At 50.8% G+C, this 15052-nt stretch overlaps 1 protein-coding gene across 1 annotated transcript; it reads right to left on the bottom strand.

The window, feature by feature from the left end:
• Nucleotides 1–134: 134 nt before the first annotated feature.
• On the bottom strand, nt 135–14659 carry TMEM211 (transmembrane protein 211). Its single transcript, XM_043900825.1, has 4 exons — nt 14316–14659; nt 4697–4916; nt 2759–2897; nt 135–594 (listed from the first exon to the last, which is right to left on the bottom strand). The coding sequence occupies exons 2-4, from the start codon at nt 4895–4897 to the stop codon at nt 332–334; spliced, it is 603 nt and encodes a 200-aa protein (XP_043756760.1). The 5' UTR covers nt 4898–4916; nt 14316–14659; the 3' UTR covers nt 135–331.
• Between the last annotated feature and the right edge of the window lie 393 nt (nt 14660–15052).

Genomic DNA, 15052 nt, shown 5'->3' with positions numbered 1-15052 from the left:
CACTTGTCATGAATAGGTTTATGCTCACCACAATCCTCCTGTGGGGTCAGGATTACAATAATAATACCTAAAGTTTGCCTAACATATGCTAAGGGCTTTATTTATACACAGCATCTTAATTTAATTCTCATAACAGCCCTCCAAGGTAGGCATTATTTCAACACACGCCCCCGCCCCATTTTACAGAAGTTATACACTGAGGTCCAGAGAGATGAAGCGATTTGCCTGAGGCCACACAGCAAGCAAGCAGCAGAGGTGGGATTTGAACCTGGGTGTGTGGTGATTTCATACAACTCTAGCGTGGGCTCTTTTTGCTCCTCCTGAGATATTTTTATTTGGTCATTTCTGGTACAAGGATGATGCTCTCAGTATCACTGGAGAAGAAGATGGTCCTCCGCTGGACCTCGGTCACGTGGGGCCACCTCATCATGGGCAGGAGGCTGGCCAGGCCTGCGTTGAAGATGGCAGTCACATAGCCCCAGCCTAGCTGGCACTGACCGCCATGGTACATGGAGGAGGCTACGCAGGCTTCCTTGGCAAACGGCGAGGCCAAGCCGATGGGGAAAACCAGCAGGCCCATGATGGTGGCGATGGCTAGAGAGAGCAGGAAGGAAAACCGGTGTGTGGGTCATGGGGCTCTGGGCTGACCTTCCATCCCAGTCCTCCCATCCACTCACTCACCATCCATCATCCATTCACTTATTCATTGGCTCATCTATCTTTGTATCCACCTATCACTCAAGTAGCCTTCCACCCATCTGTCCACCTACTCACCCATCCTTTAAACCATATTCTAGTCCACTCATGCTCTCCATTCCTCTACCTATCCATTCACTCATCCATCCATCTGTCCAACCACCCACTTAGCCACCTGCCCCCAACCAATCCCCCCATCCATCCATTCCTCCACCCATTTCCCTCATCCATCTAGCCATTCATCCATCTATTCAGTAATATATCTACTGATCCATCCATCCATCAGCTCATCCACCTACTTACACACCCCACCAACCCACTCATCCGTCCATGTATTCATTCCTCAAAACTGTTAGGGGCTCTGTGGAAGGCACTAGTGATACTAAGCAAATGAACCAGACACCTCCTCACTTTGGAGGCAGTCCCAGCGCAGGAGAGTCACGTGACCTCCAGCCCCCCTTCAGCCACACTTGTCCACTTGGAGTTCCTTTACTGTGCCTTGCCCTCTTGTCTCTCTATGCCTTTGCCCCTGATGTTCCCATTACCTGAATCGCCCTTCCACATTTGGTTAACTTCCCACGCATCCTTCCAGATTCATCTCAGTGACGCCTCCTCCAAGAAGCCTTCCTTAACACCCCCTCCAAACACTGAGTCAGGTACCTCTTGGAGTTTTTCCTTACCTCCTGTGTTCATCCTATTGTGCCAAATATCCACCGAGTTATAACTGCCACCCCCACTAGACACTGTGCAAGCCAACGACAAGGACTGTGTCTCCATTCATTGATTCGACAAATATCTAGTGAGCGCCTCTATGTGCGGAGCACTGTGTCGGATGCTGGTGATGTCAAGGCAGACGTGTCCTTGACCTCACAGAGCTGATGTTCTTGTGGAGAGAGATGCACAATAATCCGGTAGGCAGATGTGATATTTCAGGCTATGAAAAATAGAAAGCAAGGCAAGAGGAAGGAGACTCTAAGCAGAGGGGAGCTCCCTTACCTTGAGGCCGTGGGAGACCCCCACTGAGAGGGCGATTTGAGAAGTGCCCTTAATAAAGTGGGAGGAGCGAGCTGTGAAGATCTGAGAAGAGAATATTCCAGGCAAAGGGAACAAGCTTGGTGCTTATGAGCAACAGAAAGCAAGCCAGTGTGGCCGGCGTGTGCTGAGCCTGGCAAAGCCAGTTAAGAGATGAGGTCAGTGAAGGAATGAGGGCCGCCTCGGTGGAGCCTCATCAGTAACAGGAAGTCATCGATGCGGTGGCTTGGTCCGATTTCAGTTTTAACAGGTCTCACTTGGCCAAGGTGTGGCAAACAGGCTCTAGGGGACAAGGGTGGCAGCAGAGAGATGCGTGAGGTGGTCACCTCTAATCCAGGTGGGAGATGGTGGAGAATTAATTGGATGAGGCTTACCACCAAGACCTGAGTTAGAACATCCAAAGCCGATGTGTGAATTAGAGAAAAGCAACCTTCTGGGCTTGGGGGTTTTCAAGGTGGCTCAGTGATAAATGATCTACCTGCCAAGCAGGAGATACGAGTTTGATCCCTCGATTGGGAAGGTCCCATGGAGAAGAAAATGGCAACCTACTCTAGTATTCTTGCCTGGAGAATTCCATGGACAGAGGCACCTGGCAGAGTACAGCCCATGGGGTCACAGAAGCGTTGGACACAGCTTAGCGACTAAACAATAGTAACAACAACAATTCTTCTGGGCAAACACAGTTCTCAGCCCTCCCATCCTCAGCTGGATGCCCTTGTGCGGTGCACAACCTGCCCAACTGAATATGCTGGTCCTGGTAAAAATGATGCAAAGTGGATGCACGGGAGAGAAAAAAAGGAGGACAACTATTAGGACTGGGTTTGGATAAGGGAAAGAGAGGGTGATGTTAAGGATACCACTCCCTACCCCCAATTTCTGGCTTGTTCAAGGATCAGGAATAGTCTGCAGTCATAGGGTTTATCTCTGAGATTCAACCAGGAGGCAAGTCTCTACTTACAGGCTCGCTCATTCATTCATCCATTCATTCCAAAAATATGTCTGAAACACTTATATGTGACATCAAATTTACCTGCTGCTGCCTGTACCCCTGGCATTGGACCACTGCCCCTCCGTGGGCACAGTCCTTTGGGGGCAAGGGCCCAGGACAGAAGGAGAATTGCATTGAAAGCCAATAGGAGCCAGCCTCCAAGGAGCATTGCAGCTGAAACCTGCCAGGAAGACAGAGGAGAGACAGTGTCGACTGGGGTGGGGCAGTCATGCACTCCCTCTGCTTAACTGATCAGCTGCTGAGTCCTCAAAACCCCACAAGGTCTGTGCTATTATTATCCCTGTTTTGTTGTTATTGTTCAGTCACTAAGTCATGTCTGACTCTTTGCAACCCTATGGACTGTAGCACGCCAGGCTTCCCTGTCCTTCATTATCTCACTGAGTTTGCTCAAACTCATGTTCATCGAGTCAGTGATACCATCCAACCATCTCATCCTCTGTCGCCCCCTTCTCCTCCTGCCCTCAGTCTCTCCCAGCATCAGGGTCTTTTCCAATGAGTCAGTTCTTCGCATCAGGTGGCCAAAGTATTGCAGCTTCAGCTTCAGCACCAGTCCTTCGAAAGAATATTCAGGGTTGACTTCCTTTAGGATTGGCTGGTTTGATCTCTTTGCTGTCTAAGGGACTCGCAAGAGTCGTCTCCAGCACCACAGCTCAAAAGCATCAATTCTTCAGCGCTCAGCCTTTGTTATGGTCCAACTCTCAAATCCGTACATGACTACTAGAAAAACCATAGCTTTGACCATATGGACCTTTGGCAGCACAGTGACGTCTCTGCTTTTTAATATGCTGTTTATGTTTGTCATAGCTTTCCTTCCAAGGAGCAAGTGTCTTTTAATTTCATGGCTGCAGTCACAGTCCACAGTGATTTTGGAGCCCAAGAAAATAAACCTATCACTGCTTCCACTTTTTCCCCTTCTATTTGCCATGAAGTGATGGGACTGGATGCCATGATCTTAGTTTTTCTCATGTTGTTTTAAGCCAGCTTTTTCACTCTCCTTTTTCACCCTCTTTAAAGAGTCTCTTTAGCTCCTTTTCACTTTCTGCCATTAGAGTGGTATCATCTGCATATCTGAGGTTGTTAATATTTCTCCTGGAAATCTTGACTCCAGCTTTTGATTGATCCAGCCTTGGCATTTCGAATGATGTACTCTGTATACAAGATGTACCTTGTTTTACATATAAACAAATCAGATTATAACGAGTTGGAGTCATTTGCCTCAGGGCACACAGCTAATTAAGCCTTAGAGATAGAATTAAGATCTGCATTTACCACCTTACCTTCTCTTTGCTGAGTACCTGCGGGGTCACCAAGAGAGGCACCTTTGTATTGGTTTTGAAGGCTTGGTAATCTTCCTTAGGTGGGCTTCCCAGGTGGCATAGCGGCACAGAATCTGCCTGCCAGTGCAGGTGACGCGAGAATCCCTGGGGTCAAAGAGTCAGGCTGGACTAAGCTCACACCCAGTCTCGCTTAGAGGTGATGAACTGGGAGTCCCGACCCATTGTCCCGATTGCTGAATTGGTAATGTGCATCAAAACAGAGACTTTTGACATCTTAGCCGTGGTTTTCAAACTTAGCAGTGCTTAGAGGGTGACCAGGTAGGTGAGTACAGGTTGCGCACTGCACAACTCTAGGAGATGCCTGTGGGAGTCATCACAGAAATGCATATTGATTATAGTAACTCTCCAGCAGATGGCAGTATAGTGTCCTGAGGAAGGGGCACGGTTTCCTGATCTGTGTAAAGGCACTGCATGGGCCAGCAGTTGCCTTCAGAATCACCCTGGGTGTTTGCTAAAATTCACATAGCCAGACCCCACCCCACACCTAAAGAGTCATAGAGTCAGAGGTTGGAAGGGAGGTGGGCAGAACTTGGCTTTTTTTTTTTTTTTCTGCTGACACGTTTGAGAATGCCCTGCTCCCGACCCCTCGAAGCTGCAATAAATTGACTAGTCCACATCTCACCTTCCAGGCGAAGTCAGGAATATCATCCAGGGACTGGAAGGTCCCACAGCTCTGGTTCCAGCTGTCACCCTGAGGCCAGGAGCAGTAGGTGAGGACCCCGAAGGAGAAGGTGGTGGTCTGGAACCAGGCAGGGGAGACGAGGCTGACGGCCGAGATGCAGGTGAGGGAAAGCTCCAGAGCTGCCCACACACTGCCCACCATCAGGGCATATGTCAGTGACCTAGGAGTCAACAGACAAGATTCGTGGAAGGAGGAAAATGGGATCTGGAAAGGATGTCCCTATTTTCCCCACCAGCCAGGCATCTGGTCCTCTCTTCGGATCCCAGGTCATTAGCCTCGCTTTCGCTTGGGACACACTGGGAGGTGTTCATAACTGGGGTGGAGCTCTTCCCTAACACATGCTGGAAGTCAAAAATCCAAATTTCAGAATAAATGTTACAGCTTACACGGACTTTGGCACACAACCAGTCCTCCTGGGAAGTGAACATCACTGGTCCATGCAAGACCCCTCTCATGTCTCACTCATTCATTCATTTCTTTCTTCATTCATTCACTCTGCCTATCAAGCCTTGCACCGTCCCTAAGGTCTGCTTCTACACAGAGGGGACCTTTCTCAAAATCACACACAGATGCTGTGTTTTCAGCAACCATTCTGCTCATTGGTTACCTCCTCCCAGTCTCTGACAATTATTTAATGTTTATCTTTTTGTTTGGAGGTACTTTTGCAAAACCGATACTGTTCAGTCTGTGTGTATTTTTCATGTGCTTAATTAAATGTCATTGCTTTATATATTGCTGTTTTATGTGGTGCCACAGAGGTCAGGTGATACCTGGACTCATCCTTAAATGTCTCTAAATTACAGGATGCCAAGAGTTATTTAGTTTTCAATTCTTCTTCAACCCTTCAAGGAGAAAGTTTCTGTAAGAGCTGCAGGGTCTTAAACACCCCCCCAATCATCTGTCAGTCTCCTCTGTTGAAAGACGGGGAGCCTTGAGGAGGCAATGGAGTCTAGTGAGACTTGGGGGATGAGGTTGGACTTTTCTTGTATTTGTTGTGGTGGTTTTATTCTATTTATTAGTTATCTATTTGACATTTAAATTCATATTAATGAGAAATCGAGTCACTTTGAAGTTCGGTCTTACCAAAATAATAATAGAGTGTTGGAGGAGGAGGCTAAGGCAGGAAGGTGGTTTGCTAATAGCCAAAGTTGTCATTGATGGTCAGAAGCAAGGTCCAGAAGGGCTGGGGCAGCCCAGGGGCACCCAGGGTCAGGGCACACGGAGCCAACCAAGGACATCGACACGGACCTTCCAGGGCCGGGGCTCTTCAGCCTGGGGTTTCACTTCGGGACCCTAAGCCCGGCCAGCACGTTACACCTGGCCGGAGTCCTGGGCGTGGAGGCCAGCCAGTCCCTCTAGCATTTCCCAGCTGTGTGACCTGGAGCAAGTTACCCCGTTGCTCTGGGCCTCAGTTTCTCCACCTGTAAAAGCAGATTCTAACTCCCGGGGGGGCAGATAGTGTTGGGTTCGATCACTGGGCAGGACGATGAGTAGAAAGAAACACACGAAGCACCACGTCTCCCAGGGGTGACCTCGGGGAGGCCACCTCATCTCTCTGGAAATGGGGCCGTCGGCATTGTCGTGAAGGTGCTCGGGGGTCAGGTGCAGCCGTGTTGCAGGGACAGGGGGCTGAGCTAAGCCGGGGAAGGGAGGTTGGGGTTGGGTGGCACAAACGTTTTATTCCCAAGCTTAGAAAAACCTCACGGCAGCCAGCCAGCAAATGAGATGCAGTGCCTTGAAGTGAGGGAGGGTGGTTTTTTTTTATTCCCCCCCCCCCAACACACACTGAAATCAGCCTCAACTTTGAGGTTGGCAGGATTCCGAGGGGTGTAATTCCAGCCAGGAAGCTGGGGAGCCCAGAGCAGACTGTGGCCCGCGATTTTGCCTCTCTCTGGCTGCCCCAGTGCCTCTCCAGGCATTTCTGACCTTGAAAGGAGTTTTGTTCTCCAGATAATATGCTCAGTGTCACCTGGGAAAATCACACCAACCATCCAGGTGCCCAGAAACTTAAATGAGGCATTCTAACCCGAAACCACATCCGGTCGGGTTCCAATTAGCTGGAATTCACCTAAGGGAAACTTGAAAGGGATTGGATGTTTTCTCCTCCAGCTCAGCGCTTTGCTGTTCAAGGCAGCTGACAGTCCTTGAGCACTCACCACGGCCCCTTCTAAACTCTTTCAGTGCCTCATTCAGTTTAAGCCTCATGGTTCCCCCACGGTAGGGTGGGTGTTACTCTTATCTGAGTTCCCATTTTACAGATGACAGAATGAAGCCTCAGGAAGTGAGCAGTGGACCAGGGTCTCAAACTCAGGGAATGGGACTGCTGACTCTGAGCCCTAGACCCAGGGTGATATTAAGGAATTCATTTAAAGTCAAATACCCCAGCGTTTTTCAGGGGCTCCCCAGGGTTAAAGTTTGGTCAACCCTCTCCCCTTCTCCAGCCAGGGAGCCTGGATGGGCTCAGGGGAGCCACAGACAGCCATGGCAGGAGGGGACCTGGGACTTGGGAGTTTAGAGGTGGCTACTAGTGTCTTACTATGTCCTTACTAAGTCCCTTTCTCATTCTGGCTTCCATGTGTCCTCATCCGTCAATTGGAAGGAGTTCATTCATTCATTCAGCTTTTATGTGCCCAGCCCTATGTGACCTTCATAGATATAGCAGTGAAAACACTCTGCCTGTCCTCAAGGAACTTAGGGTTTGGTGGGCAAGATAGGGAAACAAGATAGACCAATATGGTCCATCCGTCCATCCACTCAACAAATTTACTGAGTATCTACTATGTTCTAAGAACTATTCTAGTGCTGGGGATTTAGTAGTGAGGAAAGCAGACAAAAACAACTGTCCTCATGGAGCTTACAGTCCCGTGAGAGAGAGAAACAATAAGGAAATAAGTCAGCATGTAAGATGCCTGATGTAGGGACTTCAGAGGTCTAGTGCACTGGGGCTCTGTACTTCCATTGCTGGGGGCACAGGTTTGACCCCTGGTCAGGGAGCTAGGGTCTCATATGCCGTGGGCAAGGCCAAAACAAAAGGATGCCTGATGTAAATAAGGCCACAGAGAAAAATGAAGCCAGAAAGGGAGGTGGTGAATGAATAGGGGAGGGTCATAGAAAGCCTCATGAGAAGGTGACCTCTGAGCAGGAGCTGAGGGAGGAAGCCATGTGGATCTGTGGGGGAGGAATATTCCAGGCAGGGGGCAGAGCAGGTGCAAAGGCCCTGAGGTGAGCATGTACTTGACATGCTGCAGGAAGCAAAGAGGCCCCGGTGACTGGAAGGAATGAGGAAGCGGGGAGAGTGGGAGGCTTTGTAGGCCATGACAGATCTTTGGCTTTTAATTTCTGAGTTAGATGGGGGATCTGTGGGTGGTCTTGAGCAGAGGTGGGACATGACTTGTCTCAGTAGTTTAAAAAGGTCAGCTCTGTCTGTTGGGTGGAGAAGAGGCAGAAGAGAAGGCAAGGGAGAAGGAACCAGGAAGCAATTTCAGTGGGTCAGGTGAGAGACATTCAGTGGATCAGATAGAGAAGAGACAAGGAGGGCAGGGGCAGGTTTGGGATCTATGCTGAAGGTCAGAGGTAGGTCCAGCCAACTGGATTTGCTTATGGACTGGACTTGGAGTGTGAGGGGCGGTGGGGAGACAAAGATGCCTCCAGGGCTTTTGACCTTGGCACCTGGGACAGGGGAGCTGTCCTTACTTGAGACGGGGAAGCTGCGGGAAGGGTTGGTTTGTTAGGAGAAGGGAAGCTCTCTGAGCATGGTGTAGCCCAAGTGGAGTCTGAGATGTGTATTTCACCAAGCCATCAATCAACGGATGCACACAGACACAGCGTCACACCAAGGGAAAGCCCAGCACGACATCAGGGGCAGGCCCGGAGCAGGGGCACCTGGGGGCCAGGTGGACATACAGGCTGAAATCTGAAGATGCGCAAGTCGGGGTTGGGGCAGGACTCTGACCTGCATCCCTTGTCTCATCCTTCCAGCCACGCAGCCTGGGCAGCCCCCACTGCTGGTGTGTTTCCAGCTCCGGTACAAGTCGTCCGTGTGCATGGGGTCAAACTGTGATGTAACGTAATGACTCCAAGCTTTTGTTTCCCCATTGCAGTGGACTGAATGTTTGTGTGCCTCCGAATTTATATATATTGAAATTCTACCCCCAACGGTGATGCTGTAAAAAGGTGAGCCTTCGGGAGGGGATGAGGTCATGAGGGTGGAGCTTCCATGAGGCTTAGAAAAGAGACCCCAGAGACCACCCTCGCCTCTTCTGCCACGTGAGGACGTAGCAAGAAGGCAGCCATCTGTATACCAGGAAGTGGGCTCTCACTAAACACCAAAATCTCCCTGACGTCGGAATTCCTAGCCTCTGGAACTGATGGAAATAAATTTCCGTTGGTTATAAGCCATGTAATCTATGGTACTTTGTATATAGCAGCCTGAATAGACTAAAACATCCACCCCCAGAAGGATGGCCACATCCTAGACCAGGCGGACTTAAACTTTTGGAGTTGATGGACTCCTTTGAAAATATGATTTAAAAGCATGGCTGCATTCTTTATGCAGACTTACTTGCGTGCGCGTGCACACACACACAGACACACACACACACTACTGTAATTTCAAGGGCTCATGGACCCTTAAAGCTCATTATAGCTCCCGGACAATACTTTCCTCTCCCCCTAGTCTTCACCTCACCTCCCTCTTCTCTCCAGACTCACCTACTTCAGTCACTCCAACGTGGCTACTTCTCAGGCTCCAGTTTTGAACGTAAGTCTGTGACCGTTTGAAGGAAACAGTCAGACTGGGTGAACAAAGCCCAGGTGTGCGATAAACTGGCCTGTGTGCGTTTTCCTTCCCAGTTTCTTAAACAGACAGCCTGTCACTGGGCTGCTGGGTGGGCTGGGCAAAGAGAGAAAAGCCAGCCCCAAATGAGAATGGGGTGAGGGTGTGGTGTCTCCTGGGCAGGAGAAGGTGTGAATAGGGATTAACCGAGATTAAATGCCAGGTGTTGAAATTCTTGCCATTGTGCTCTCTGCCTTTCTGCCTTGGTAATTCTAGCTGAGGGAAATTTCTCTGGGATCTGAATATCCACCCTGCGGGCTGTGAACTTCTAGACAGCAGGTTCTGGATCTGAAAAGTTTTATCCAGTAGGTGCTTGTCTTGTCTTCTGCTGCAAATGATGGAAGTGCAACTCCAACCGGCTCAACAAGAAACGAGAAATGTATCGGCTTACAAAACTGAGAATTCTGTGGTGCAGCTTCAGGCACGGCTGGCTCCAGGAGAACAAGCAGCGGCCCCCTCTCTCTTTCTCTCCATCTCTCAGCTCTGTTCCTGCCGAGTCAGGTTTACTCTCAGGCAGATTCTGTCTCAGAGTGTTGGCTTCTGGTGCCTCCAGGCTTAGCAACCCCAGAGAAGAGAAAGCTCTTCTTCACACACAGTGGCTGCAATGACTGTGATTAACTCTCACTGGCCAGACATGGGTCCCATCCATGAACTGGACATTGTGGCCAGGGAAATGGGATCCTCTGATTGGCCGGACCTAGGGCCTGGGCAAGGGTTAGGGGTTGAGGGTGGGAGACTGGGGATGAGTACGTGTCCTGACGTCCACCACACTGGAACCACATGAACTAAAGGTGGGGCGTGGGGTGGCTTCTAGGAGGAAAACCGGGGTGCTGTTACAGAGGACGGGGAAATGGATGCTGGGCAGGTGAGAACAAGAGGAATCACTCTGGGGCTATAAATGCTTACATGACAAATGAGACACACAGGAAGCAGGAGGATTGAGACTGAGACTCAAGTCCTAGCTCTGCCACCTACTCTTAGGCTGGCCTTAGTCAGAGCATCTCTGCTTTACTGGGCCTTAGCCTTTCCACTGTAAAATGAGGGCATCTGGAATACACCAAAGTTTTGAAGAGATGATTGCCAGGGGTTTTTTTTCCCCACTCATTCAGTCATATATTTATTCTCTTTTTTCTTTCAGTCAGTATTTATGGAAGGGCTTCAGGGTTAGTGTCAACTGATCTGAATCCAAGTCTAATCTCCGGCAGGCCTGACTGCTGCACCTTCTGAAGTGTGCTTGGCGGTGTCCTTCCCGGCCACCCAGCGGCCCGGGACGCCATTCAGCCTCCGCTCGCCTCCCGCGGCAGGCGGCCTGGGTCAGACTGCTGCAGCCACTTGGCCAGCTCAGCCTGCGGTGATGAGGCCTGAGTCGTGGCTTGATCTCCCAACAGCCCCAGCTGTGGTCCAAGCCGACCTGACCGGATCCGAGGCCAGGGCTTGGGGATAGGGTTCTGGTGCCTTCTCTTGTAGACTGAGGTGAACTTCTGGGTGTAGAGCTGGTTTTCCTCCTGGCTGCCTGGAGGCGTCAATAATACAGCCCAGACGTGAGGAGCGGTTGGGTCCAGTGATCACTAATGGCAGAGAGGAAATGGGACAGGCCAGCAGATGAAGTTCTTGCCCTTCATCCCTGCATATCTCACGTGGCTTCCCCAGAGATGCCCTGGAACTCCCGGTCGCATTTTCTGGAAAAGCTGTAGCCAATTCAGTAAAGAATGTCTTATATTTGCCCTCCCTCCTTCTCAGTCTCAGTCCCTTTTCCTTCATTCTTCTTAAACTGGGATTACATCCCCAATAAGGCATTCGTTTGTTAATTTTGCCTCTGGCTCTGTTTTCTAGGGAACCCAGGCTGTGATCTTAGCTGTGTGACTTTGAACGATTTACTTAACCTCTCTGAGCTTCAGATCCCTTACCTGTGAAAAGGAGGTAATAGAGCATCTCTTACAGGACTGTTGTGATGTTTAATGAGACAGTACAGGCAAAGTACTTAGCTCAATAAATGACATCTTTCATTAGTATAATTTCCGTGAATGAGGCACGGGACTGTATTATGTGAAAACATTTATTCAACATTGAACTTCATGAGTATTTATTGAGGGTCAACTCTGTTTCAGATATTATGCTAGTGTTTGCTCCCAAGGACCTCACAGTCTAGAAAGTGAGACAGAGAAGTACTTGAGCAATATTGCAACAGGGTCCTCAGTGCCCAGTTGGGGCTAGAAGATTCAGAGGCTTTGGCATGGGGAGTGGGGATGGTAGTCAGGGATGGATTCTCGGAGGAGGTGGCATTAAAGCTCAGATCTGAAGGACACGTAGTAGCTATAGATGATGGGCACGTGGAGGGCACAGTGTTCAGACAGCGGCCATGGCATGGGCAAAAGCCTGGGATTGAGAGAAAACATCTGAAAGAACACACTGGCACTCAGTCTCAAGAAGCAGGCGAGTTACAAGAGAAACAAAATGAATATGCACCAATGAAAATATGTGAATATGGTCTTTGCCAGGGAGTGTGTGAGTTCTAGAGCTATGCTGTTCAATGTGGTAGATAGATGTGGCCATGTGTGGCTATTTGATTAAAATGAAATACAACTAAAAATGTAGCTCCTCGGTCACACTGGCCAAAATTTAAGTGTTCAACAGTCATCTGTGGCTAATGCTGGACAGTGCACATACAGAACATCCCCGTCACTGCAGAAAGTTCTGTTGGACAGAGAGGGGGCAGATGATGGCAGAGAAGGAAGAAGTCCTAGGAAAGCCTCTGGGAGGCACTGTCCTCTCTCCTTGGGAAGAGAAAAGCCAGGACTGGGAGTAAGGGGTGTTGGCTCTGAAAACAATGTACAACCTGACACCTCTTCGGTCAGGGTAATCGCTGGGTGTGTGCTGGCTGGAAGCCTCTCACCTGGCGGGGGGGGGGGGGGGGGGGGGGGGGGGGGGGGGGGGGGGCGGGGGGGAGGAGGGCGGCAGGGGCGGGGGAGACCCAGGAATGCAAGGAGAATCTGGTAAGGTGGGGCTGATACCAGGAAGTCCCGCCCCTCCTGGGGCGGGAGGACTCTGGGAGTTGTAGTTTGGCACTTTTGGGACTCCGGCCCCCGGCCCCCCCCCCCGCCCAAGCTCGGTGTAGGTAGGAGCATTGACATTGGGCGTGGGCTGGGCATTTCTTGGGGTGCAAAGTTGGGAGTGGGCTGGCTAGGGCTGGGGCCACATCCGGGTTTGGGGTTTCTGTGATGAGTGGCAGAAAAAGGACTGTCTTCTCTCCCCCCACTTAAGTTCTGGAATAGAGAGGAGATGCCAAGATGGAGGACTAAGCTGAATGGGCAGCTGAGAGACATCCAGTTTCAACAGAACCCTCAACCCACACATTCTGGTGAGTTGAGATTTGCCCAGAGAGACAAGAAGTTCCCATAAGGTTAGGGGGGAGAGGTAGCAGTCAGTACTCTGTTAAAACTGTTGGTTATTCATGTGTTTAATCCAATTAAGCACAGTATTTTCTGAGGACATACTATTTGCCAAGCCCTCCCCTAGGCACTGAGAATCAGGAGTGATCTAGAGACAAAAGCTCCTGCTTCCAGAAGTTCTAGAGAGGGCAGCAAACAACAAACAGGGACTTGCCTTTGCTGATACAATACACATGTAATGGAAAAACCCTATTTTAAAGGTGGATTTTGAGGCATTTTTAGTTTCAATCCAACCATTCTCCCTACCTCGAAGATACCACCCTGGGCATGGTTGTCATATTTACTTTTTATTTATTTTTTAAAAATATTTACTTATTCGGCTGTACCGGGTCTTAGTTGCGGCATGCAGAATTACCACTTGTAGTATGCGGCATCTTTTTTTAGTTGCAGCATGCAAACTCTTAGTATGTGGGACCTAGTTCCTAGACCAGGGATTGAAGAGAAGGAAAGGGTCCTGGAAAAGTCCCTGGAGGGCACTGTCCTCCCTCCTTGGGAAGAGAAAAGCCAGGGCTGGGAGTAGGGGTAATAAGGAGTCCCAGCAACTGCACAACCAGGGAAGTGGTTGGTAGTCGTATTTAAAAGCCACTGAGTTGGATCCTATTGACCACTGTTCTCCAGACATCCAGCTGATACAGGAGATTATTCTAAGCTGCAAGACGTCATAGAGCCACTACCTCACCACTTCTGGGTTCCATCACCGTGGACAAGTCTCCTAGGGAGCCTCAGAATGCTCCTTGATAAGGTACGGAGGTGCCGACCCTTGCTCCAAAAGTGCAGATTAAAAGAAACAATGGATATGATGTATCTCCTGTAACAAGAGTCCCTTCTCCTTACACACACACACACACATTCTGAGAGAAGGACAGATAAGGGAGCGCCCTGAAAAATCTCCTGGAGCCAAACAGCATTACATTCTTTTTTCTCTCTTTGACTTCACTGAGGTCTAACTGACTTTCAGTTATTGTCTCCATACATTTCCTTCCTAAGGAAGGAAGCACAAGTCCCAAATGCAATTCAGCTTCTTTGTGCAAATATTGCTGACAGCGTCTGGAAGCTCTATGAGAGTCTATATCTTGCCAGCTGTATCTTGTCTGTATCACCAGAATGGTCAAGTCCCCACCAGTATGATGGGTCCCTGGCATGCAGCATACTGTAGGTGCTGAATAGAAACCTATGGAACGAAATGAGTAAAGGATAGCAAAACAGACATTTTCTCGTTCAGGAGAGACTTCCTACGATTCTCTCAGCTTGTCCAAAATGTCTCTATTCGGCTCACCCTTCATCCCCCACTTCAACATAAGGCCGCAGGGATGACACATTGTAGGTGCCCCAGCGGAAATGAGCCGCCCCGGGTGCGATTCCCCTGCTCGCCGCGAGGAGGCGCGAGCGCTACGCACAGACCGGTCTCGCTCCAGGAGCCCGCAGCCCAAGCGATGCAATGGGCGAGGCTCTCCCGAGCGCCTCCTGAGTTCCCAGGCTGCACTAGGCGCTCGGGCGCAGACCCGGCGGCGGTTCGCCGGGCGTGTTGCGGGTGGTTCCTGGCCAGAGCCAGGGGCTAACCCCGGCAACGCAAGCAGGCATCACGAACAAAAGTTCTGAGTCGGGCGAGGCAGGGTCGGGGCTCGACGGCCGGGAGCGCTTCCGGGAGGAGTCTCGGGGGAAACTCGCGACCTCTGACCTGCCGGACCGTCCCCCTGGTCCCGGCGCCGAGCGAGAGCTCGAGTCCACGGCTGAGCTCCGCCCCGGGGCCCTCCGCGCAGGCGCCACCGTCCGCGGTTCCCATGGCGACGGGGGGCGCTTCCCCGTCCGAGGCCCCGCCCCCAGCAGGCTAGGCTGCGCGGGGCCGCGGGCGGCGCAGGCAGGTGCCGCGGGCTGCGGGCAGGTGGCGGCGCGGCGCGGACCGGCGGCGGCGGCGGCTCTGGGGTAGGTTGCGCGGCGGCCGCGGCGGGTCGGGGCCGGCCGTCAGTCCCGTGTCCCCGGCCTGTGAGGGGATAGAGGAGGCGGTGACCGGCG

This window comes from Cervus elaphus, chromosome 5 (assembly GCF_910594005.1).
Source record: "Cervus elaphus chromosome 5, mCerEla1.1, whole genome shotgun sequence".
Taxonomy (NCBI): domain Eukaryota; kingdom Metazoa; phylum Chordata; class Mammalia; order Artiodactyla; family Cervidae; genus Cervus; species Cervus elaphus.
Note: the sequence above shows the minus strand (reverse complement) of the source record. Positions and strands in the feature narration are given on the sequence as shown.